At 39.3% G+C, this 23,320-nt stretch overlaps 1 protein-coding gene across 21 annotated transcripts in view; it reads left to right on the top strand.

Annotated features, from left to right (window-relative positions):
• EPB41L3 (erythrocyte membrane protein band 4.1 like 3) overlaps positions 1 to 23,320 on the top strand; it is a 238,929-nt gene that overhangs the window by 134,583 nt on the left and 81,026 nt on the right. For all 21 annotated transcript variants that reach the window (XM_073006458.1, XM_037982480.2, XM_037982485.2 and 18 more), the window contains exons 2-3: positions 6,636 to 6,829; positions 17,455 to 17,652. In XM_073006458.1, coding sequence (XP_072862559.1) covers positions 6,647 to 6,829; positions 17,455 to 17,652 — 381 coding nt within the window. In that variant the 5' untranslated portion in view covers positions 6,636 to 6,646. The remainder of the gene's footprint in view (positions 1 to 6,635; positions 6,830 to 17,454; positions 17,653 to 23,320) is intronic.

Raw genomic sequence — 23,320 nt, 5'->3', positions numbered from 1 at the left:
CAGGAATCCTAGAGTTTTGGAATTTTACAACAGAAAGGGAAGCCACATTCTGTTGAGGTCACAGAGCAAACGGCAGAGTTGGGCCCAGAACCCATTTTTCCTGCCCTGTCCCAGTACCTCCCTGCACTCTTACTTATCCCTGATTGCCCTTCTATCTTTCCGAAGTAGCCTGCAATGTTTGTGTCTAAAGTTTAAAACTAGTTATTTAACTTAAGATTGAAAGTTAGTGATTTTTTTTAATCAGACAAGGGTTCTTTCCTGTAAAAATCCTTTCTGTCCCCACAGACTTGGTTAAAGCCCCTCTCCGGGCTGTGTTCGCACACCCTGGGCATGGCGCTTGGCTGGCTTCTTGAGGTAACCTGTCTGAATGTGCATTCCTTGAAGCAGCAGACTGGGGCCTGTGGCCTTATTATTGTCTCATTTGGTTTTTGTTTTAAGTTTCCAATGCTGATTTGTAAATGTGCAATGCTGTTATGAAATCTTTGTCTCCATATTGATGAATGTTGGTAATCCTTTGTAGATTTGTAGTGGCCGTTGTGAAAGTAACTTTTGAATTATTATGTCTTCACAAAAATTCTGACTTTCTGCCTCTTACATAATCTTAAAAAGTCAGCTCCACAGGAGTTGGTGTATTGGCCTTCAAGATTTGAACTTAGCATGGCCAAAAAGCTTGTTTTTCACAAACCGTCAGAATTGTCCCCGCATCTCAACCCTTTATTGTCAACTTTTTGAAGATATTTAATAATGACCAGTCCTGAATTTAACCATTTTGTACTTTGAGGAGCAACTTGTCCCCGCTGCCCCTTCAGGGCCTGTGTGGTTTCTGAGTTTGGCCTAGCTTTGAGCTGAAACAATGGAGAAGCCCAGCTGATGCTTTCTGAGATTCCCATGGCTGCCAGATGAACCCTGAGTAACGAGATAACGAGATGACAAGATGACGTCTCCTTAGCGAGGGTCAGGCGGCCTTGCGGGACCTGCCTGTGTCTGGCTCACTCTCAGTCCCTTCTCCACCTCTCATCACTCTCATGCACCCCTTCCTTCCTGCCACAGCAGACCATGTAACCTCACGCAAGTAAGTGCATGTGATCCTCCATGCTGTTCTGCTTTTGCTTGATCGGAATCCTCTGCCTACAACTTCTTCCATTCTTTCTTTACTCTTTCTCTCTTTTTTTTTTTTTGGAGCGGGGATGGAGTTTCACTCTTGTCACCCAGGCTGGAGTGCAATGGCATAATCTCGGCTCACTGCAACCTCTGCCTCCCAGGTTCAAGAGATTCTCCTGCCTCAGCCTCCCGAGCAGGTGGGATTACAGGTGCCCACCACATACGCGGCTAATTTTGTATTTTTAGCAGAGACGGGGTTTCACCATGTTGGCCAGGCTGGTCTTGAACTTCTGACCTCAGAGGATCCACCCAACTTGGCCTCCTAAAGTGTTGGGGTTATAGGCATGAGCCACTGCACCCAGCCTCTTCTACTGTTTCTTTAAACACAACTCAGGAGGTGAAATTGCCAAGAGAGGTGGATTGGAGTTAGGCATAGAGAGGGAAGTGCTGTCCCAATCCCAGCATGAGCCTCTGGACAGATGGAGGCCACCTGCTGCAATGGGGAGGACAGGAGTCAGGCAGATTGGGGGGTTGGCAGCAGGTAGGGGGTGGTGCAGATATCAAAGGTTTGGATGGAAAAATGTTCAGTTTTAGGTGCTTCTGAGATAGCCAGGTAAAAAAGTGAGAAGAAGAGTTGTATTTATGGATCTGAAGCTCAGTGAGAGGTCACAAAATTTGGAATTGTCATCATATTTGAAATGAAGTGGATGAGCTCTCCAAGAAAGAGGATTTGAAGAGTGAGACGGATTCATAAAGAATTGCGACGTTTAGAAATAGAATATGAGAAATGGGATATGCAGAGACAAGCGGAAATAAGGAAGAGTAGCCAGAAAAGATAGAAGGAAACCAAGAGGGTGTCAAACCTGGAGAACTGAAAGATGAGAAGGGATGCCACCTAGGATGAATTGGCTTGTAGGGAGGTCATGGTCACCTTAGCAAGGTTACTAGAATTATGAGAAATATACTGAAGGGTGAGTGAGTGGGAGGATGTGATGACAGCAGGAGAAGAAAATTCCTTCCAGAAGCTTGGCACCGCAGAAAAGTAGAGAGGTAGGGCCCTACTAGAGGGAGTAGGAGAGTGGAATGTGAGACCATTTGGTCGTTTGGTTTCTTTTGGGAATTTTCTTTTTGGATGGATGATACTAGGGCTTTTTTTTTTTCATGCAGTTAGAAAAAATTCAGTAGAAGGGCCAAAGAATATTACTGTCTTCTAGCTTGCTAGCAACTGATGGTTTTTAGCAGACTGGTGGATAGTACTCAGTAGTCACAAATACTTACGCTAAGTAGGACCCACTTCTCCTATAAATTTACATTTGGAATATGAAAGAAAAAAAGGTTGGTGTTAAAAAGTTTGTTCATTTGAGTCCTATATCCTCGTTAGACAGGTAAATGGTACAGAGAGGTTTTCTTTTATGAAGTGCTTTGTTATTCTGTAGGAATCCTGTCTTACACATAAATGACAGAAATTTATATTAAGCATTTTCCTTCACTAAATCTTTAGTTTGTGTCTTTTACTAAAATGCCACTGAATTTTCATGTCAGCAAGAGAGGTAGGTAAATTTGAATACAGAAACTAATTTAGCAGTCATTTAGTTAGGAGATGGAGATTTTAGAGCTGCCACTTCTAAAAGTGGAAAAGATGAGGATTAACTGACTTTTTTTTCTTACTTCTGCGGAATAAAAAATTAGAGCTGAAAAGGATCAAAGCCCAAAATGCATGACAATGGCTGTGTTTTTATAGGTGAATTAGGTTGGAGATTGTGAAGATGATTTCATTCACACCTGCACAGGCATCCTTTGAAGCTCATTACTTTTTCTTTTGGTGTTCATTTAATAAATATATTCCTGAGAGAGGCATATTGAAGTATGATTTACGTTTCTTTAAAAAAAATTAAGGACTCCTCTTGCCATCTGCCTAGCATACTTATGAATGTCCTTACCCCAACTTTTAGGATTTAGAGTTTCTAGGAATCCAAACCTTTAAAGTCTGAGCAAAACACAATTGTAAGGTAAATTTAGTATAAAGAAAGGACAGTTTCAGTAAAAACTAAGCATAAATACATTTTGTATCACTTTCTATTTGGGATTTCAAGTGATGATATTTGCTTCCAGTAACCCAAATAATTGGCAGATAGTTTGGTGCAAAGTGAACCTATCAGAAGAGACGGGAACTTTGGAAAACAATAGTTTTTAGTTAGTTGGAAAGGGAAGGCTGTGATTTTAAATGGCAAGCACCTAGAAAGCAAGGAATAAGTATAAGAAAAAGAAGAACCAAAGCAGTGTAAATATCTTGAAAATCTAGTTTAAAATAAATGTTTTAGCATTTGGGTTTAAGAGTGAAGGAGCACACTATAAACTTACTAAAATAATGAGTTGAAGTTAGACGTATTTTATTGTCTTGTCTTGTCTTGTATTTATTTTTTTGAGACAGAGTCTCTCTGTGTCACCCAGGCTGGAGCACAGTAGTGCGATCTCAGCTCACTGCAACTTCTGCCTCCTAGGTTCAAGAAATTCTTGTGCCTCAGCCTCCCAAGTAGCTGGGATTACAGGCAAGCACCACCACGCCTGGTTAATTTTTGTATTTTTAGTAGAGACAGGGTTTCACCATGTTGTTCAGGCTGGTCCTGAACTCCTTACCTCAAGTGATCCGCCCGCCTGGGCCTCCCAACGTGCTGGGATTACAGGCGTGAGCCACTGCGCCCAGCCAGACATATTGTATTTAGATGTTTATAATAGTTTCCCATTACAAATCAGGTTATTGCTTGCTTACACTGGTATATGGGTAGGGAAGAGGAAACAAGTTTTGAAATAGAATTTGCTGATCTAGGCCATCCATACTGGTTTATTTGTAGGAATAATAAGAGCTTATGTCCTTTGAGAAATGTGGAATTAGATATTGATTCTAGTGAGATTCCAGCATTAAAAAACTGTTCATTTCAAAGTTTTATTACTTTATCTGTCAGTAGCCTTGACAGTATTATTTTATTAAAATTGGCCAAAACGGCAATGATTTGCATTTATTATATTATGCCTTTAGTGCTGGAAAATTAATATACCTAGGAAATACGTGACAAGGGCATAGTAGATTATTTTGAGGTATGAGCTGCTGTGATTTGTGTGATATACAGCAGGTAAGGTATTATATGGTATAGTCATAGATGATAATGGTACATTATTTTGTTCTTTAGATAGTTGGTAGGTGGTTGTTGGACTCTATCCATTTTACATTTTTATTTAGTGTGTGTACTGCTGGCTCTCTGGAGATGGTCCTGGATTTAAGACAAAAGCAGATGCAAAATGGTTTCCCGACTAGGAGGATAACACTAAAATCATGGGATATTCATTTTCTCAGGAAATAGAATGAGCAATTTCCTGAGCAAATGAATGCAAGCTAAAGTTGTTGATTTCTACCTCACATCACAGTCCAGAGTAGGTGGGTCGTGGACCAGGAGGTCATCCAGAGACCCATGCTGGAGCGGGTGGCTCTGTCATTCCCCTGAATGTGACATGTCCAGGATTGGGTTTAAGACTTGCATATCCAGCCAGTGGGAAAGGGAAATCTAGGGCAAGTGGCTTTGTCTTTCTGAAGATGACCTAAACATTGAGTGCATTTATTTTTTCTGTTGTCTCCTTGGTCAAGTCTTAATCCACAGCCACAGCTCATTGTAGTCTCAAGCTGGGTGAAGGGCACCTGCTAAATCTGAAAGCTTAGTTACCAAAAGAAGATGGAGAACATGGGTTCCAGAGAGCATATTTCCAGCACAGACTAGGAGCTCCTTGAGATGGGGGTTAGTGGTTACAACAGATGCATCTCTTTTCTAAACCACAAGCAGTGCTTGGCTTATATTTGGTACTCAGTAAGTGTTTGGTGCGTTGAATTGACTGTTAAAGCTAATTCTTTCCCTTCCAAAAGATGGAATTTGATCAAAGGCTCCAAATTCTGCAGCGCCCCACGACCTTTCCTCCTCCTCCACTGTTTTCTCTATATATTTAGGCCATTTTCCAGGATAAGCATACAAAAGAGAATATAATATTTACTTTTAAGATTTGCTTGAACATATAAAATGTATTATAACAGGAAAAAAGAAAGTCTGTTCATTTTATTTGCATCACTACCTTTCTCTGTATTTGGACTTGATATTTACATATGCTTCGGGCAACTAAGCACATGCCAAATTGATACATCTCTTTTATTCAACAGAACGAATATCTGGTGATTGTGAAAGTAATCCTAAATAGAAAACACAGATATAGCATTTAGTTTATAACCTAGATTGGTATTTGTGATGTTCCCTTTTTCTTCAAATTATTAAATATATTTATATATATATTGTGAAGCTAGGAACTAAGAAGTTACTAGTTTTATTTTTGCACAATTCTATATTATACCAATTATATAATTTGCTTAAAGCACTACACTAGTCCTTTGCTTATATTTTTACTATAAAATTAGAATTAGGAAAGGAAATTATATGACAATAATGAAATATTTGTACTTGAGATACTTATTCCATATACCTAAGAAAAGAAATTGCTTAAAATGACATGGTATCTATTTGGCATAATAGCAGCTCTCTTGCTACTTAGAGCAAAAATCTACTTTTAAAACATAGTGGCATATCTTAGTAGGAGAAAAATGTAATAGCAAGAAATAAGTTATTTAGGTATTATCATGTTCAGTGTCCTCATTTGGCACGTGTGGAAACCGAGGCACGAAATCCTGAAACATCTTGACTTGCAATCTTTGGGAAGATGGTCATATTTTAGAAGGTCTTTTTAAAGGATGTATCAGCAGATTATTATATATTAAGATCTGTTGTTTGAGTTCCTTATGAGATATGAGATAAACTTACCCTTCAACACTCAAGGGAAATAGGGGGAAGCCAGGAAGAAGATGAGAATTAACTTGGGAGGGAGGGAGAGGTGATCCTGCCTGTGCCCCTCCAGCTATGGCCAGTGGAACAGATCCCGAGTCCCTGAAGAAGCTGCTGTTGTAGCTCGGTTGCTAACTCAAAGAGGGATAACTGGATTAGGAGAAAGCACATGGGAAAGGCATTTGTTCCTTGAAGTGTCTGTAGATTCGGGGGGTTGCCTGTGTAGAGATAGGGAGGGGGAGGGAAATGAGAAAGAATGTGTGCTTCCATTATTAAATCATTCAAGCGATTGAAATATATATGCAGGTGATACAGCAAATTTTTTTAATTGAATATAAGATACTTCATTATTATGACATTTCTTTAATGTCATTTCACAATCTCTTGTGGCAAACATCTAATAGGAATAAAGCCTGTGATCATTACAAATCAACTTTTCCTCCTAGATAAATGTTAGTTTTGAGCCCCTGGTGGGCACCCATCTCATTGGTGAAGCTGACAAGTCATCTGTCGGGTGTGTGGAATAGGATAGGGTTTGGTAGCATCTCCCTCTCTCCTTGTGGTTCTCTTGAGCTGTTCACAGTGAGCATCCTAGTTTTCTTGCAGAGGGAAGGTAGCTGCACGGAGTGACCTGATCTTCCCTTTTTTTTCTGCTTGCAGAACAATCAACCATGACGACCGAATCTGGATCAGACTCGGAATCCAAGCCAGACCAGGAGGCCGAGCCCCAGGAGGCGGCGGGGGCGCAGGGGCGCGCGGGGGCGCCCGTGCCGGAGCCGCCCAGCGAGGAGCAGCAGCAGGCCCTGGAGCAGTTCGCCTCTGCTGCAGCGCACAGCACCCCGGTGCGGAGGGAGGTGAGCCCAGGCCAGAAAACTAATGACTCCGTGTTTGCTGAGCTGCTCCAGGATCATCTTTAACCTTGGTCTCTCAGCCCTAGAGGCAGCTATGAGGGGTCATCCGTTGTTCCCATTCTAGCCCCAGGCAGATGAAAATGTATGCTATTTTAAGGCTTTCAGTGAATGACATTCCACAACCTTGCCTGGTAACTCCTTCTTTTAATTAAAACACTGAAACTCACTGAAGTCCAGGCTGGAGATTATTGGTCCTATCTAGATTTAGAGGAAAGATAGGCAGCAAACTGACAGCTTTAATTATGCTTGTGGTTGTTTTTTCTTTCAAGCCTAAGGGCTAGAGTGAGTTTGCATTTCCCCAGGCATCGCCCGACCCTAATGTTGCAGATCTGCTTTTATTATTATTATTATCATCATCATCAGTATTATACTTTAAGCTCTGGGATACATGTGCAAAACGTGCAGGTTTGTTACATAGGTATACACGTGCCATGGTGGTTTGCTGCACCCATCAACCCATCACCTACATTAAGTATTTCTCCTAATGCTATCCCTCCCCTAGCCCTCCAGCTCCCGACAGGCCCCAGTGTGTGATGTTCCTCTCCCTATGTCCGTGTGTTCTCATTGTTCGACTCCCACTTATGAGTGAGAACATGCGGTGTTTGGTTTTCTGTTCCTGTGTTAGTTTGCTGAGAATGATGGTTTCCATCCATGTCCCTGCAAAGGGCATGAACTCATCCTTTTTTATAGCTGCATAGTATTCCATTGTGTTTTAGCAGATCTTCAGGTAGGTCTTTCCCTCCCTATACACATCTATATTTTCAACTCTTTTCCCTGTACATGTTTAAATAGTCAGGAATAATGCATTTCTTTTAAAAGCTTTAAAGGATGGTTTACCTGCAGGCCTTGAATAAGTCCATATTTAAATGTCTTTTGTCTTAAAACTTCAAACCTGGAATCAAAATGTTTTAGAGTGCTAATTTGTATGTAGTAAAGCAGTCTGGTGTCCCCACAAGTGATTGGCCTCTTATATGTCAGAAGTGTTTCACACTAGAAATCCTAAGATGTTGAGAGAAGAGATATAATCAGCATATTAGTGAAAATCTTTGGAAGTCACAACATTAAACTATATATTTGCAACCTGATTATTTTATTTCTTTTCCTAGAGTATTTGCAGATTTGCCTTTTTTTTTTTTTTTCAATTTTATACTTACTAAAAATTTGAGGCCAGGCACAGTGGCTCACGCCTGTAATCCCAGGACTTTTGGGAGGCCGAGGAGAGCGGATCACCTGAGATCAGGAGTTTGGGACAGCCTGACCAACATGGTGAAACCCTGTCTCTACGAAAAATACAAAAATTAGCTGAGTGGTGGCGCACGTCTGTAATCCCAGCTATTCGGGAGGCTGAGGCACGAGAATCACTTGAACCCGGGAGATAGAGGTTTCAGTGAGCTGACATTACACCACTGCACTCCAGACTGGGCGACAGAGCAAGACTCTGTCTCAAAAAAAAAAAAAAATTTTTTTTTGAGGTAAAATATACATATAAAACTTACCATCTTTTTTAAGTGTACAGTTTAGTGATAATAAGTACATTTATATTTTTATATAAAATATGCATTTTATATTATATATTTATATTTTTTAAAAATTCCTTTCATCACTCCTCCTCCCTACCCTTCTCCCTATCCTTCCCAGCCTCAGATAATCACCATTCTACTCCCCATCTTCATGAGATCCCATTTTAGCCCCCACATTTGAGTGAGAAGATACAGTATTTGTCTTTTGGTGCTTGGCTTGTTTCACTTAACGTAACAGCCTCTAGTTCCATCCGTGTGGGTGCAGATGACAAGATTTCATTCCTTTTTTCTGGCTGAATAATATTCCATTGTGTATATATACCACTTTCTAAAAAATTCATTCTCCTGTTGATGGGCATTTAGGTTGATTTCATATTTTGGCTGCTGTGAATGGTGCTGCAGTAAACACTGGAGTGCAGATGGCTTTTCTATATATCGATTTCCTTTCTTTCGGACGTATATCCAGTGATGGAATTGCTGGATCATATGATAGTTCTATTTTTAGTTTTTGAGGAACCTCCATACTGTTTTTCACAGTGGCTGTACTAATTTACATTTCTACCAACAGCTTATGAGGATTCTCCTTTCCCCACATCCTTGCCAGCATCTATTACTGCCTGTCTCTTTGACATATGCTGTTTTAACTGAGGTGAGATGATATCTCAGTTGTAGTCTTGATTTGTGATTAATTTGTGATTAATTAGTGACACTGAGCATTTTTTTCATATACCTATTGGCCATTTGTATGTCGTCTTTTGAGAAATATCTGTTCAGATCTTTTGTCCATTTTTAAATCTCATTTTCTCTAGCTATTGAGTTGTTCGAGTTCCTTAGATATTGTGGTTAATAATACCTTGTCAGGTAGACACTTTGCAAATTTTTTTCTCCTATCCTGAAGGCTCTTTGTTACTTTTTTCCTTTGCTGTGCAGAAGTTTTTTTGGCTGGATGTAATCCCATTTGTCTATTTTGGTTTTGATTGCCTATGCTTTTGAGGTCTTATACACAAAAAAACTTTGCTCAGACCAATCTCCTGGAGCATTTCCCCAGTGTTTTCTTCTGGTGGTTTCATAGTTACAGGTCTTATATTTTTAAGTCTTTAATCCATTTTGATTTGATTTCTGTGGATAGTGAGAAATACAGGTCTAATTTCATTGGTCTCATATAGTTATCCAGTTTTCCCTACACCCTTTACTGAAAAGACTGTTCCCCACTGAATGTTCTTGGCACCTTTGTCAAAGATGAGTTGGCTGTATATGTGGATTTATATCTGGATCATCTATTCTGTTCCATCGTTTATGTGTCTACTTTTATGCCAGTACCATGCTGTTTTGGTTATTATAGCTTTGTAGTAAATTTTGAAGTCAGGTAGTGTGATGCGTCCAGCTTTGTTCTTTTTAGTCAGGATGACTTTGGCTATTCGGGGTCTTTTGTAGTTCCATGTAAATTTGAGGACATTTTTTCTAATTCTGTGAAGATAGTCATAGGTATTTTGTTAGGGATTCCATTGAATTTGTAAATTGCTTTGGGTAGTATTGCCATTTTAACAGTATTAAGTCTTCTAATCCATGAGCATGGAATATCCTTCCATTTTTTATATTCTCTTCAATTTTTTTCATCAGAGTTTTATAGTTTTTCTTACATTGATCTTTCACTTCTTTGGTTAGATTGCTTCCTAGGTATTTTATATTTTGTAGCTGTTGTAAATAGGATTGCTTCTTGATTTCTTTTTCAGATAGTTCACCATTGGCAAGTTTAAACACTGCTGATTTTTGTATGTTGATAAATTCTGCAATTTCACTGAATTCATCTATCAGTTCTCACAGTTTTTTGGTGGTGTCTAGGTTTTTCTAGGTATAAGATTATGTCATCTGTGAACAAGGCTAAGTTGACTTCTTCCTTTTCAATTCAGATGCCCTTTCTTTCTTTTGCCCAATTGCGCCAGCCAGGACTTCCAATATTATGTTGTATAATACTGAAAGTGGGCATCCTTTACTTGTTCTGGTCCTTAGAGGAAAGGCCTTCAGTTTTTCACAATTCAGCACAATGCTAATATGGGTTTTTCATATATGGCGTGTATTATTTTGGGGTATGTTCCTTCTATACTGATTTCGATGAGGATTTTTAATCATAAAGGCATGTTGAATATCAGATGCTTTTTGGAGTCTGTTGAAATAATCATGGTTTTTGTTCTTGATTTGGTTCATGTGATATATCATGTTGATTGATTTGCGTATGTTGAACCATCTGCATCCCTAGGATGAATCACATTTAATCATGGTGAACAATCTTTTCAGTCCCCTTTTAAATGTGTTGTTGAATTCGGTTTGCTGGTATTTCACTGAGGATTTTTGCATCAATGTTCATCAGTGATATTGGCGTGTAGTTTTTGTTTCTGTTGTCACTTTGTCTGCTTTTGGTATCAGAGTAATATTGGCCTTGTAGCATGAGTTTGGAAGTATTTCCTCCTCTTCAATTTTTTTTTTTTTTTTGAAGAGTTTGAGTAGGATCAGTATTAGTTTTCTTTACATGTTTGACAGAATTCAAGTGAAGCCTTCAGGTCGTGGACTTTTTTTGATAGAAGAGTTTTTATTATAGCTTTGATCTCATTACTCATGACTATTTTGTTGAAGTTTTCTGTTTCTTCATATTTCATTCTTGGTGGGTTGTATGTATCTAGAAATTTATCCATTTCTTCTAGGTTTTCCAATCTGTTGCCATATAGTTGTTCATAATAGTCGCTAATGAGTCTTCATATTTCTTAGGTCCCAGTTGCTATGTCTCCTTTTTCATGTCTGATTCTATTTATTTGGATCTTCTCTCTTTTCCTTAGTCCAGCTAAAGGTTTGTCGATTTTCTTTATCTGTTCAAAAAACCACCTCATTGCTTTGTTGATCTTCTGTATTTTTTTTGGTCTCAGTTTCATTTATTTCTGCTCTGATCATCATCGTTTCTTTTTCTTCTAATTTTGGGTTTGATTCATTCCTGCTTTTCTAGTTCCTTGAGGTGCATCATTGAGTTATTTATTTGAAGGCTTTTTACTTTTTTGATATAGACATTTATTGCTCTCCACTTCCCTCTTAGTACTGCTTTTGTTACATCACACAGATTTTTTGTCTTGTATTTCCATTTTCACTTGTGTTTCAAGAATTTTTTAATTTACTTCTTAGTTTCTTCACTGACTTATTGGTCATTCAGGGCATGCTGTTTAATTTCCATGTGTTTGTATATTTTCTGAGGTTCCTCTTACTGATTTCTAGTTTTACACCATTGTGGTCAGGAAAGATACTTGATATGATTTTTTTTTCCTGGCTTTTTTTTTTTTTTTTTTTAAGTTTGTTTGGACTTGTTTTATAGCCTAAGACATGGTCTGTTCTGGACAATGTTCCGTATTCTGATGAAAAGAATGTATTCTGCAGCAGTTGGGTGAAGTGTTGTGTAAATGTTGGTTAGGCCTGTTAGATATAGTGCATAGTTTAACTCCACTGTTTCTTTGTTGATTTTCTGTCTGGATGTTCTGTCCACTACTGAGAGTGGAGTATTGAAGTCCCCTACCATTATTGTACTGTAGTCTGTTTCTCCCTTTAGGTTTGTGAATGCTTTATATACTTGGGAACTCTGGTGTTAGGTGCATAGACATTTATAATTGTTGTATCCTCTTGCTGAATTGTCCCCTTTATCATTATGTTAGTGACCTGCTTTTTCTCATTTTAGTCTTAGATTTGTAGTCTCTCTAGTGTAAGTATAGCTACATCTGCTCTTTTTTTGGCTTCTAGTTGTATAGAATGTTTTTTCCACCTTTTTACTTTCAGCCTTGTGGGTGAAGTGAATTTCTTGAAGGTAACATAGTTGGTTCTTGTTTTTATATCCATTTACTTACTTTAGGCCTTTTAATTGGAGAATTGAGGCCATTTACATTCAGTGTTATTGATAAGGACTTATTACAGCTGTTTTGCTGCCTGTTTCTGGTTGAGACTCCTCTTGTTCTTTTTTACATGATTTTCCTTTGTGGTTAAGTGATTTTCTCTGGTAGTGTGTTTTAATATGTTGCTTTTTATTTTTAGTGGATCTATTATAGGTTTTTGTGTTGTGGTTACCATGAGGCTTACCAAAAACATATTATAGACATAGCAAGTTATTTTAAACAGATGACAGCTTATCTTAGATCACAAATTTAAAAACAGAAACAAAGGCCAAAAAAACCCGCACATACACACATGCACGCACGCACACACCCACCCACCCACACACACACACCAGTTCTACACTTTAACTCCATCCCCATTACATTTTGACTTAGTTGTCCTAATTTGCATATTTTAATATTACATATCTCTTCACAGATTGCTGTAGATATTACTGTTTTTGATAGGTTGTCTTTTGGGCTTCATACTAGAGTTATGATTGTGGTAGTAGTACTACATTGCACACTGCAGGTACAGTAAGTACAGTAAGAGAGTATCTGGGTTTATCCATGTGCTTGATTTTACCACTGAGTTTGATACATTGAAAGGTTGTTTTTTATTTTTATTTTTTGCTCATTAGTGGTTTTTTATTTCAGATTGAAGAATTCTCTTTAGCATTTCTTTTAAGATGGGTCTGCTGGTGGTGAATTCTCTCTACGTTTGTTCTTTTGGGAAAGATTTGATCTCTCCTTTGTATTTGAATTTTGCTGGATTCTGTATTCTTAGATGGCAGTTTTTTTCTTTGAGCAGTTTAAAGAGGTCATTCAACTCTTTCCTGGCCTGTGTGGGTTTTCTGTTGAGATCTCTGTTACCAGGCAATTTGGAGCTCCTTTACATGTTGTTTGTTTCTTTTTCTCTTGCTGCTTTTAGGATTCTGTCTTTGTTCTTGAGCTTTGAGAGTCTATTGCTTTGTGGTATTCTTATTTAGGTTGAATCTGTGTGATGTTCTCAGACTTTCCTGTACGTGAATATTTATATCTTTTGCAAGGTTTGGAAAGTTTTCTGTGATTATTTCTTTGAATATGTTTTCTACCCTTTGCTCTTGCTCAGCTGCATCTTGAATACCAATAATTCTTAGGTTTGGTCTTTTGAGGTAATTTTCTGTATCTTGTATGCAGTCTTTGTTCTTTTTTGTTCTTTTTTCTTTCTTATCTGTGTCTTTTCAAATAGCTGGTCTTTGAGCTCACTGAATCTCTCCTCTGCTTTGTTCAGTCTGCTAAGAGCCTCTAATGAGTTCTTCAGTTTACCAAATGTATTTCTCAGTTCTGAGATTTCTGTTTGATTTCTTAAAAGTATTTCAATCTCTTTATCAAATATATCTGATAAATTTGTGAATTGCTTTTCATTTTTATCTTGAGCTCATGAGTTTCCTTAAAATTGGTATTTTGAATTCTTAGCTCACAAATCGCCATCTTGTAGGGTTGGATTTTCCCTTGTCTTTTCGGGGAGGTCATAGTTTCCTGTTTGCTGTTGTTTCTTGTGAGTGGGTGTCTGTGTCTTTGTATGGAAGGATTAGTTTTTAATTCCAGTTTTCTCTGTCTGTCTTGTTTTGTTTTTTATTGGATATATTTGCTTAGAAATTTTTTACCGCTCATCCTCTGCCACCGCTTTGGCCCTAGAAATTTTTTACCGCTCAGCCTCTGCCACCGCTTTGGCCCTAGGTGACCTTTAAACCCAGGTTTGCCTTGGCTCTAGTAAGCGATAGGAGTGCTGCTTGTTCTGAATGAGGGAGATCCCAAAGGGATTCTCCTGGCAGTGTGAGATGGCTGACTAGGAGTTTGTGCCCAAGGGATGTGTGGAATGTGCCTTCTCCAGCGTGGTGCTGCTGAACAGCCGCTGTGATTCGGTGTCTTCTTTGGCCAAGTTACAGAGCAGAGTGTCCAGGACTAGGGCTGGTGGTCCCATCTCCCAACTTTTTCTCTGCGTGTTCTCGGGAATATTTCTCTCTTCAGGCAGTCACATCACTTCCTTCCCATGTGTTAAAGCAAGGACAGGTCTCCTGCAAGGAATCCCAGGAAGGTGAGAAAGCTGGTTGACCACCTCAGTCTCACTTTTCCAGTATCACTTTTCCACGAGTTGGGGGAAGATTTTCTGCACTCTTATTGCCGGGCAGAATCAGGGGGAGGGGCATCATGACTATGGAAGTCCAATTCTTCTTCCATCTGCATGGAGTTTTTCCACTTCTCCATGGCCTCAGGATCTGTCTTGTCCTCATGTCTGAGTTCTGGGTTGTTGCTGGTGAAAATCTTGTGCTGTATATTTGTTTTAGGTTTTCTGTGGAGGAATGGGAGGAGGGAAATCAGCGCGCTTCTGTGCCACCATTTTAAAATGAATGTCGCAAGTTCTGCTTTAAACAATATTAATAATAACAATTATTTTCACTTTATAAATAGCTGCTCTGTCTGATCTCAGATGCTTTGTGATGGAGAGCAGAGAGATCCCATCCCAGCTTAGTAGACAAACCTTAGGAACTGTTGTAGCCATCATGGTTTTCTTTTACCTTTTCTTTTTGTGGAGGAATGATGATGGTAGTGTTTGGCTTTCTTTTTATTTTGTTTTTTTAATCTTCAAACATTTAAAATTACTAAAGTAAATGTTTGCTTTTTCTTCATTCTTTCCTTTTTACCCTGAAATGAAATAACATGAAAATGGGAGATAATTATAGAAAAGTATGAATATCTATACCTAGACATGATTAAATATACTTTCTTTATCTTCTGTAGTCAGATACAAAACAAGAGAAATGACACTAACAGGGAGAGATGACTGGCTGCAAAAGGCAGAGACCTTGGAGTCCTGTCTCTTCTAGTCGTTGTTTTACCGTCTTCAGAGAACTCATGCAAGTCCCCAAGCCTCAGCTTCATCTGCAAAATGAAGAGTTCAGAAAAGATAATTTCTGAGATTCTTCCACAAAATTCTTTTATTCAGACTAGGAAGCTAACTGTTGGAGGTAAAATGAAGCTGATTTTGGTACATAGTGATGATTGGAACATGGGTTTGGCTGGGTTTTGAATTCCATTCAAATCCATTGAATTTATGCCTCAAGAAAATTTCTTAGATTCCCATGTCTCTCTTTCCTTATATGCAAATGAGGGTAATAATACCCATACCATAGAGCTACTGTGAGGATTAAAAGAGATTGAGGATTTGCTAAAATCCGATATTTAAAATTAGAACACATCATATGACTATGATTGACATTTCATTTGAGGTGCTTAGTCTGCTATTTTTAAGTTCTTAAAGTTTTTTAAAAAATATATAAGGGCCTCAGTCATGGGTTCATGTTTCCGGTGTTCCCAGAAACAATGCCTATCCTTTGAATGTTGACGCCTTAAGATGCCTCTGGAATTGACATTTAAAGTAACCCAGAAGCTTATTCTCATACAGATGTTTTTATTTTAGTAAAGGAAAAGTGAAATTTTGTCTTCCCTGTTACATAGAAAATGTTGATTTCAGGTAAAATTTAAATAAAAATGTATTAATAGCTTCTAATGACCTTTGCCTATGAAGAGACAAAAATAAAACTTAAATGTACAAAATTTGTGTAAGTTATAAAGCACTTAACGAATGTGTTATTGTTGTTGATAATACAATACCACAGTAATCAAACTCTGTAAATTACCTCAAGGCTAAAATTAATGACAATTTTATGATTTTCTTGCACTTACTATTTTAATGCTTTGCTATAGAAAGACAGTGGTTAAATAAGTAGGACTGGGTTGCCAGAGCAGATTTTCTTTAGTTTACTTTTTTTTTTTTTTTTTTTTTTTTTAGCTAAAACTTGCCTTCTCAACTATTTTGGCTGTTAGAATTGGTTATTCAGTTTTTTGTTGCTTTCTTTTCATAAGCTCAGCAGATTGGTCTCTTTCAATTCTTAAGGAGTTCTCAAGACTTTGCCTTGAAATCCTGGGCAAGATAGAAGTGGAGGAGGAGGAGTATATTAGCAATCTTTTGGATGGAAAACAAGATAGAAAATGACGATAAAGCAGAAATCTGTACCTAAAACCCAAAATAAATGTACCCAAATACCTTTGTAATTATATTAGTGTTATAAAAATGTAAAGTCTAATAGAAAAGTTAAGATGATAAACCATCAATACTGTCTTTACCTTTTGAGCCCATGAATTTTTAGCACCAGGCTGATAGTATGTTCATGGGAGGGGAAATTCCATGCTTATTTCAAAGCCCTAAACAGAATTTTGGTACATATCTTCCCTTGGACTGTCAGCATATATTTGCAGACTAGTGACAGTGGTGGCATGGCCCAAGGATTGAATTTGCAGTACTACCATTGGTGGCCATTTAATAGGTAGAAGATGGATGTACAGAGAGAATAGTTGGAGATGTGTGTGCACATTTCCAAAGAGATTGGTTTACGGGAGAATGTTACTGTTACTTAAGATGTCCTCTGCAGTTTTGTATCTAGCCTGGACTAGTCTCTTATGGTTTGAAAGCAGATTAAAGCTATTGGACAGATGTGATATGTTCTTACACTGGCTCGTTACAGTGAAGGGAAGCAGACATAGGGGATTACTTTGTGATGAATTTCAGTTCTGCTGACTTCATTGAATTGATTGAGAGCTAAATTAAACATTTTAACAGTTGTAAAAGTTAATACTGAAAAGATTAATACTTGAAGCTCTCCAAGCCTTAGAGTTTATCAGAGATCTAGTATAGGTAGGGATGAGGCAGTTATATAACAAGTTGTGGAGTATACAAGGATCTGGTGAATTAAAAAAATAGAACATATAAGATGAAATCTAAACAGTACATTTTAGAGGCCTGTACTATCCAATCCTTTTTAAAAAGTCAAGAGTCAAGTATTCATTGTTTACTTATTGAAATCTTGATAGCATTTGCTAACTCAGTGGTTCTAAAGTAAATCCTGGAGTTAAAATGAAATAAGGCCTTATTAATACATTTAAATGGCAAACAGTATTTAGGCAAATATTATAAATATCTGTATATTTCTAATTCAGTATCTCTCCTCTATGAAATAGAAAGCAGTTTTGTGCTATTGCATGAGCAATGCAATATTTATTTCCCATCTTGCAATGAAAACTGTTGATTGTTTGCTCTTCACAGGTCACTGACAAGGAACAGGAGTTTGCTGCCAGGGCTGCGAAACAGCTTGAATATCAGCAATTAGAAGACGATAAACTTTCTCAGAAATCATCTAGCAGTAAACTCTCTCGGTCTCCATTAAAGATTGCCAAAAAGCCTAAAAGCATGCAGTGCAAAGTGATACTTCTAGATGGATCAGAATATACCTGTGATGTAGAGGTAAGTGTGTGTCTTAAGACTTTTTTGTCCTAGATATTGAGAGCTGGGGAATGTTGGTATAAAATATACAAGATGCCTCTTTATTTCTCTAGGACTCTGGGAAATTGCTCAAACCCAGTCTCTAAATATAAAATGATTTCCTAGTCTCTAACAGGGGATCAGATTAAAAATATGTATAATGTCCCAAAATGTTACAGTCAAAAGTAAAATGTGATCGTATATTTTTTAAAAGATAAAATCTCCAACAATATGGTAGGAACAAAAAAAAAACATTTGAAAGCTTTAAAAACAGACTTTAATATCCCGGCTGTGAGCTATTATTGACATGAATTTTATCCTTTTTTTGCATAATTTATGGCGACGTCGTTTGTTACTTGGTGGAAAGCTTACAAATTCTGTACATAGGGGTGGTGGGATAATTCGAAAACGTCCGTGACCTTCTCTTGCTTGGAGAATGAGTAATTTTTAAGATGCACATTGTGGTGGGCATTGCAGTTTCAGTGTAAAGGGGATACTCTTTGTTCTTCTTTGTAAGGAAAACAGATTCCTCTCAGAGAAACGGCAGTTGAATGCCTTTTGTCAGAGATGTTTGTCAAGACCAAATTAGCAGATGAGAACACAACCTGTCTGGAGCTGCAGAGACGGCTGATTGTTGAGTTCTCTGAGTATAAGGGAGAATCCACACAGGGCATGAATTCAGGCTCTAGGAGCAGGTCTGTGTGTGCACCAAGATGGAGTGGCTTGCACTTTTAGCAAGGTGATTCCATTTCAGATGTGATGTCTTCATTCAAAGAGCTCATTCTTCCTGCCTCCAGCTCCTGCCCTTGTCATAAAGCGGGGAGGGTATCACACACATCTCCAAGCCAGCCCCTCTACCCTCTCATTCCACCATGCTTTCACAGTCCACCCTTTCCTCAGGCTTGTGCTGAGACTCTGTCCCAGGCAGCACAGTCAGTGCACACGTGTGTGTCCTCACATATTTCTCTTCCTCGTCCCTCATGACAGCTAATACCAAGCCCGTCTTATTTCCCATGTTCCCATTTACTCTGCTTCCTCTGCCTCCCAACTCCCATATAATTCCTGTTACGTTTTGTATAATGCACTCATGCACCCAGTGTTTTTCTTGGAACAGAAGATTCAAATCCATTTCACGTTGAATTCATTTAGGATGGGGATGAGAGGTGGGTTACTAAATTGTTACAGATTGCAGGAACATAGAAAAAATCTATATGGTTTTTGAAAATAAAGTCTTACATCAAAAATTATTTAGGCTGTTGTATACCAATTTCTAGAAAATTCAGTCATCCTGTATCCTTGTAAACATTGATGGGCGGCTGCAGGAATCCCCAAGGACCGTGCACAAAACTATTTCTTGCCTTTTTCTGGCTTTGATTTTGTCTAATTTCTTAGATCAACGTGTCCAATTCCTCATCCAGATATGTACCCTGGAAACAGGCAGCTCCAGTAATATACTTCTAACTGAGTTTTACTATGAAACTTACAGGACTTTTATAATCTTGAGAGATACTGTATTTTTTCAGTGTAGATGCATTTTCTGGAAAAATTGATCCAAGTCAAGAGAAACTTTTCCTCTTAACTTTGAGGAGAGTTTTTCTATTGATTGCATTTATATAATAGAATAAATAGGGTAAACTGGCAGTCTTCAAGTCCTGGCTATCAGAGTCTTCCAAGAGTCTAGAAGAACATTTATAGTGTTTCACATAGAGAGGATAATGCCTTCGGGTTGACCGAGGCACAAGTAGTATCGAACATTTTGTCAAATTTAATTTATGTCTGTGCTTCAGATTCATTATAGATAATCACCGTAGTTACAAAATTTTTATTTTATATTTACCTTTCTTTTAATGTCACTGTGAACATTTTGAGTGGCACAGCAAACTTGGCCAGTTATTTTCCTCTAAAATAAATTATTTTTATACATTTGACAGATTCTTAAGAGTCACTTTTTTTCTGGGATATAAAAACTTTTGCTGGTAGAATTTTTTCAGTTTCACCACAGACATTGATATCAGAAAATACGTGTTCACGACTGACATCTTTGTGAAGAAGATGGAGAAATTTGGACACGGTCAAGTTCATGGATTAATTTGTAACTGATTGGTTGAATAAGAAAAATGAATTGTAAATCAAGCAGAGTGATTCTCAAGGAGGCAATGAGGTGCTAGTTAAAAAAAAAAAAAAAAAAAGTTACAATGGCTCTTGTGTTTTGATAGAAACAATGCAAAGTAAAGTTTGGCTGGTGAGCTACACACGGGGCATACTAGGTAAACAGAGAAGGGAAAGCATTGCCCAGGGAAGGTGTGCTTCAGTGTTGGCTCTCCTTGAAACTGAGTCTGTATCAAAGACTTGATGAAGGCACAGAAACACAGCTGAACAATTATTTTGTAAGCAATATAGAGCTTTAAAGCCTACATTGCTTATTTAAAGAGATTGATGCCTCAAGTGTCAGAATCTAGTTTTATTATGAAATGGACAGTGTGGGACACTGAAGCAAAGCAGGAAAGCTAACATTTAGCAGGAGTGGAGGTAAAACTTTACTCTGATAAAAGGGATCAAGTACAAAATGGAAGTGTGTTTGCGAGAGGGGCAGTCAGACTTGGTAACAGTTTGGGTAAAACTCATCTTTAGCTTTGAGTTCATTACAAACTCATCGTGAACCAACAGTGTGTTACAGTTGTCAAAAGCATTTTGTAATCACAGGCTGTTCCGTGGAAGCGTAGTGTTCGGTTTGCAGAAGGCAGCGAGCCATCCTGTTCCCTGCGTTGCACAGATCCTGCCTGCAGGGCTGTGTTTCAATCACATGCGATAAATGCTCTGAAGCCACCAGACTGGGGGTGGGGGGTGCTGTTGGTAACCCGTGTGGTTTCAAGGAACTTCCTTAAAGTTTCTGAACCTAGGTTTCCTCAACAGAAAGATGAGGGTGAAAATACTTGCCTTGAAAGGCATCATTGAGAAGATTAAAGCAAATAATTTATTTGAACACTTTCGGGGATGTAGCATATTTGTAATGGTCTGTGTTTGATAATGATAATATGAATAGTGGACTTTGACTTGAGCTTATTCAGCGAGAATTATAGGATGGTGAATGATCTGGAAGCTTTCTTTTTTTTTTTTTTTTTTTTTTTTGAGACGGAGTGTCGCTCTGTCGCCCAGGCTGGAGTGTAGTGGCTGGATCTCAGCTCACTGCAAGCTCCGCCTCCCGGGTTTTCGCCATTCTCCTGCCTCAGCCTCCCGAGTAGCTGGGACTACAGGCGCCCACCACCTCGCCCGGCTATTTTTTTTGTATTTTTTTAGTAGAGACGGGGTTTCACTGTGTTAGCCAGGATGGTCTCGATCTCCTGACCTCGTGATCCGCCAGTCTCGGCCTCCCAAAGTGCTGGGATTACAGGCTTGAGCCACCGCGCCCGGCCAATCTGGAAGCTTTCATATGAGGAATAGTTAGAGAAATAGGATGTGTTAAATATAGAAAAAAAAAAAAGATTGGTGTGGAGGACAGGAAAGCTATTCTCAGTTACTTGGAAAGGTGGAGACTGAAGGGTTATTGTAACTTTTATGTATAAAAAGCAAAACTAAGGTAGAAGTTATAGAAAGTCAGATTGTAAGTTAACAGGAAAATAATGTCTTTAATGATCGCTGTCAACCTTGTGATGACATATGCACTACCATGGGGAGGGTTCCTGTAGAAACTGTAGGTGCGATTATGGAAGCCACTGGTTCCTCAGATGCTGCCTCAGACCATATCACATCCAGTGCCCCTTCCTGCTGCCACTGATGGACAGAAGAGACATACAGACACAAAGAAACCAGACTGAAAGAGGCAGAATTGTTTCCCCAATCCCTCTCTCCAATATGTGGAGTTATAGATGAATTAAGAATGAAGGCGATGATAACAGATGAAACTTTTTTTTGCATTTAATAAGGCATCAAAAAGAGCATTTTATTTTCATAAAATTGTGATGTTTTTCTCCATGGCATATTGAATGCCTTCATCACATCAACTTAAAATCATTAAGGCTCAACTCTGCCATGACGGTAACATGAGAATTTATAGTCACCTGTAAAAGACTCCCTGGCAACACACACACACACACACACACACACACACACCACACACACACACACCACACACACACACGCCACACACCACACACACCACACACACACACACCACACACACACACACCACACACACACCACACACACACCACACACACCACACACCACACACACACACACACACCACACACACACACCACACACCACACACACACCACACACACCACACACACACACACCACACACACACCACACACACCACACACCACACACACACACCCCACACACACCCCCCCCACACACACACACACACCACACACCACACACACACACCACACACACACACCACACACACACCACACACACCACACACCACACACACACCACACACACCCCACACACACACACACCACACACACACCACACACACCACACACCCCACACACACACACACCACACACACACACACCACACACACACACCACACACACACACATACCACACACACACACACACCACACACCACACACACACACGCCACACACCACACACACCACACACACACACACCACACACACACCACACACACACCACACACACCACACACCACACACACACACACACACCACACACACACACCACACACCACACACACACCACACACACACACCACACACACACACACCACACACACACCACACACACCACACACCACACACACACACCCCACACACACCCCCCCCACACACACACACACACCACACACCACACACACACACCACACACACACACCACACACACACCACACACACCACACACCACACACACACCACACACACCCCACACACACACACACCACACACACAGCACACACACCACACACCCCACACACACACACACACACACCACACACACACACACCACACACACACACCACACACACACACATACCACACACACACACACCACACACCACACACACACACCACACACACACACACACACACACACACACACGGCTACAGTGGGAGAGACTCATTGACCCAGAAAGCAAGATAGAAGGAGTAGTTATCTGAGAGCAATGACTGAACACTTACTGCCTGTTTGATCCCCACCATTTCCCCACCCATGTTTCGATGCTAGCCTTTTCAGATCGTACTTTCTGTAACTTCCTTCCAGCAGTCAGCTTAGATCATTGTAGCATTCAGTGCTTTTCCACTTGAGATAATTTTTTTTTTTTTTTTTTGAGATGGAGTCTCGCTCTGTCGCCCAGGCTGGAGTGCAGTGGTGCAATCTCGGCTCACTGCAAGCTCCGCCTCCCCGGTTCACGTCATTCTCTTGCCTCAGCCTCACAAGTAGCTGGGACTACAGGCACCCGCCACCACGCCTGGCTAATTTTTTTGTATTTTTAATAGAGGCAGGGTTTCACTGTGTTAGCCAGGATGGTCTCGATCTCCTGACCTCGTGATCTACCTGCCTTGGCCTGCCAAAGTGCTGGGATGACAGGCGTGAGCCACCGCACCTGACTGAGAGACTTTTTCCTCACTAATTTTTTTTTCAAACTCAGTCTTGATTATTTAAAATATAAGAA

Source organism: Chlorocebus sabaeus, chromosome 18 (assembly GCF_047675955.1).
Source record: "Chlorocebus sabaeus isolate Y175 chromosome 18, mChlSab1.0.hap1, whole genome shotgun sequence".
Taxonomy (NCBI): domain Eukaryota; kingdom Metazoa; phylum Chordata; class Mammalia; order Primates; family Cercopithecidae; genus Chlorocebus; species Chlorocebus sabaeus.
This window is presented reverse-complemented; position numbering and strand designations above follow the sequence as displayed.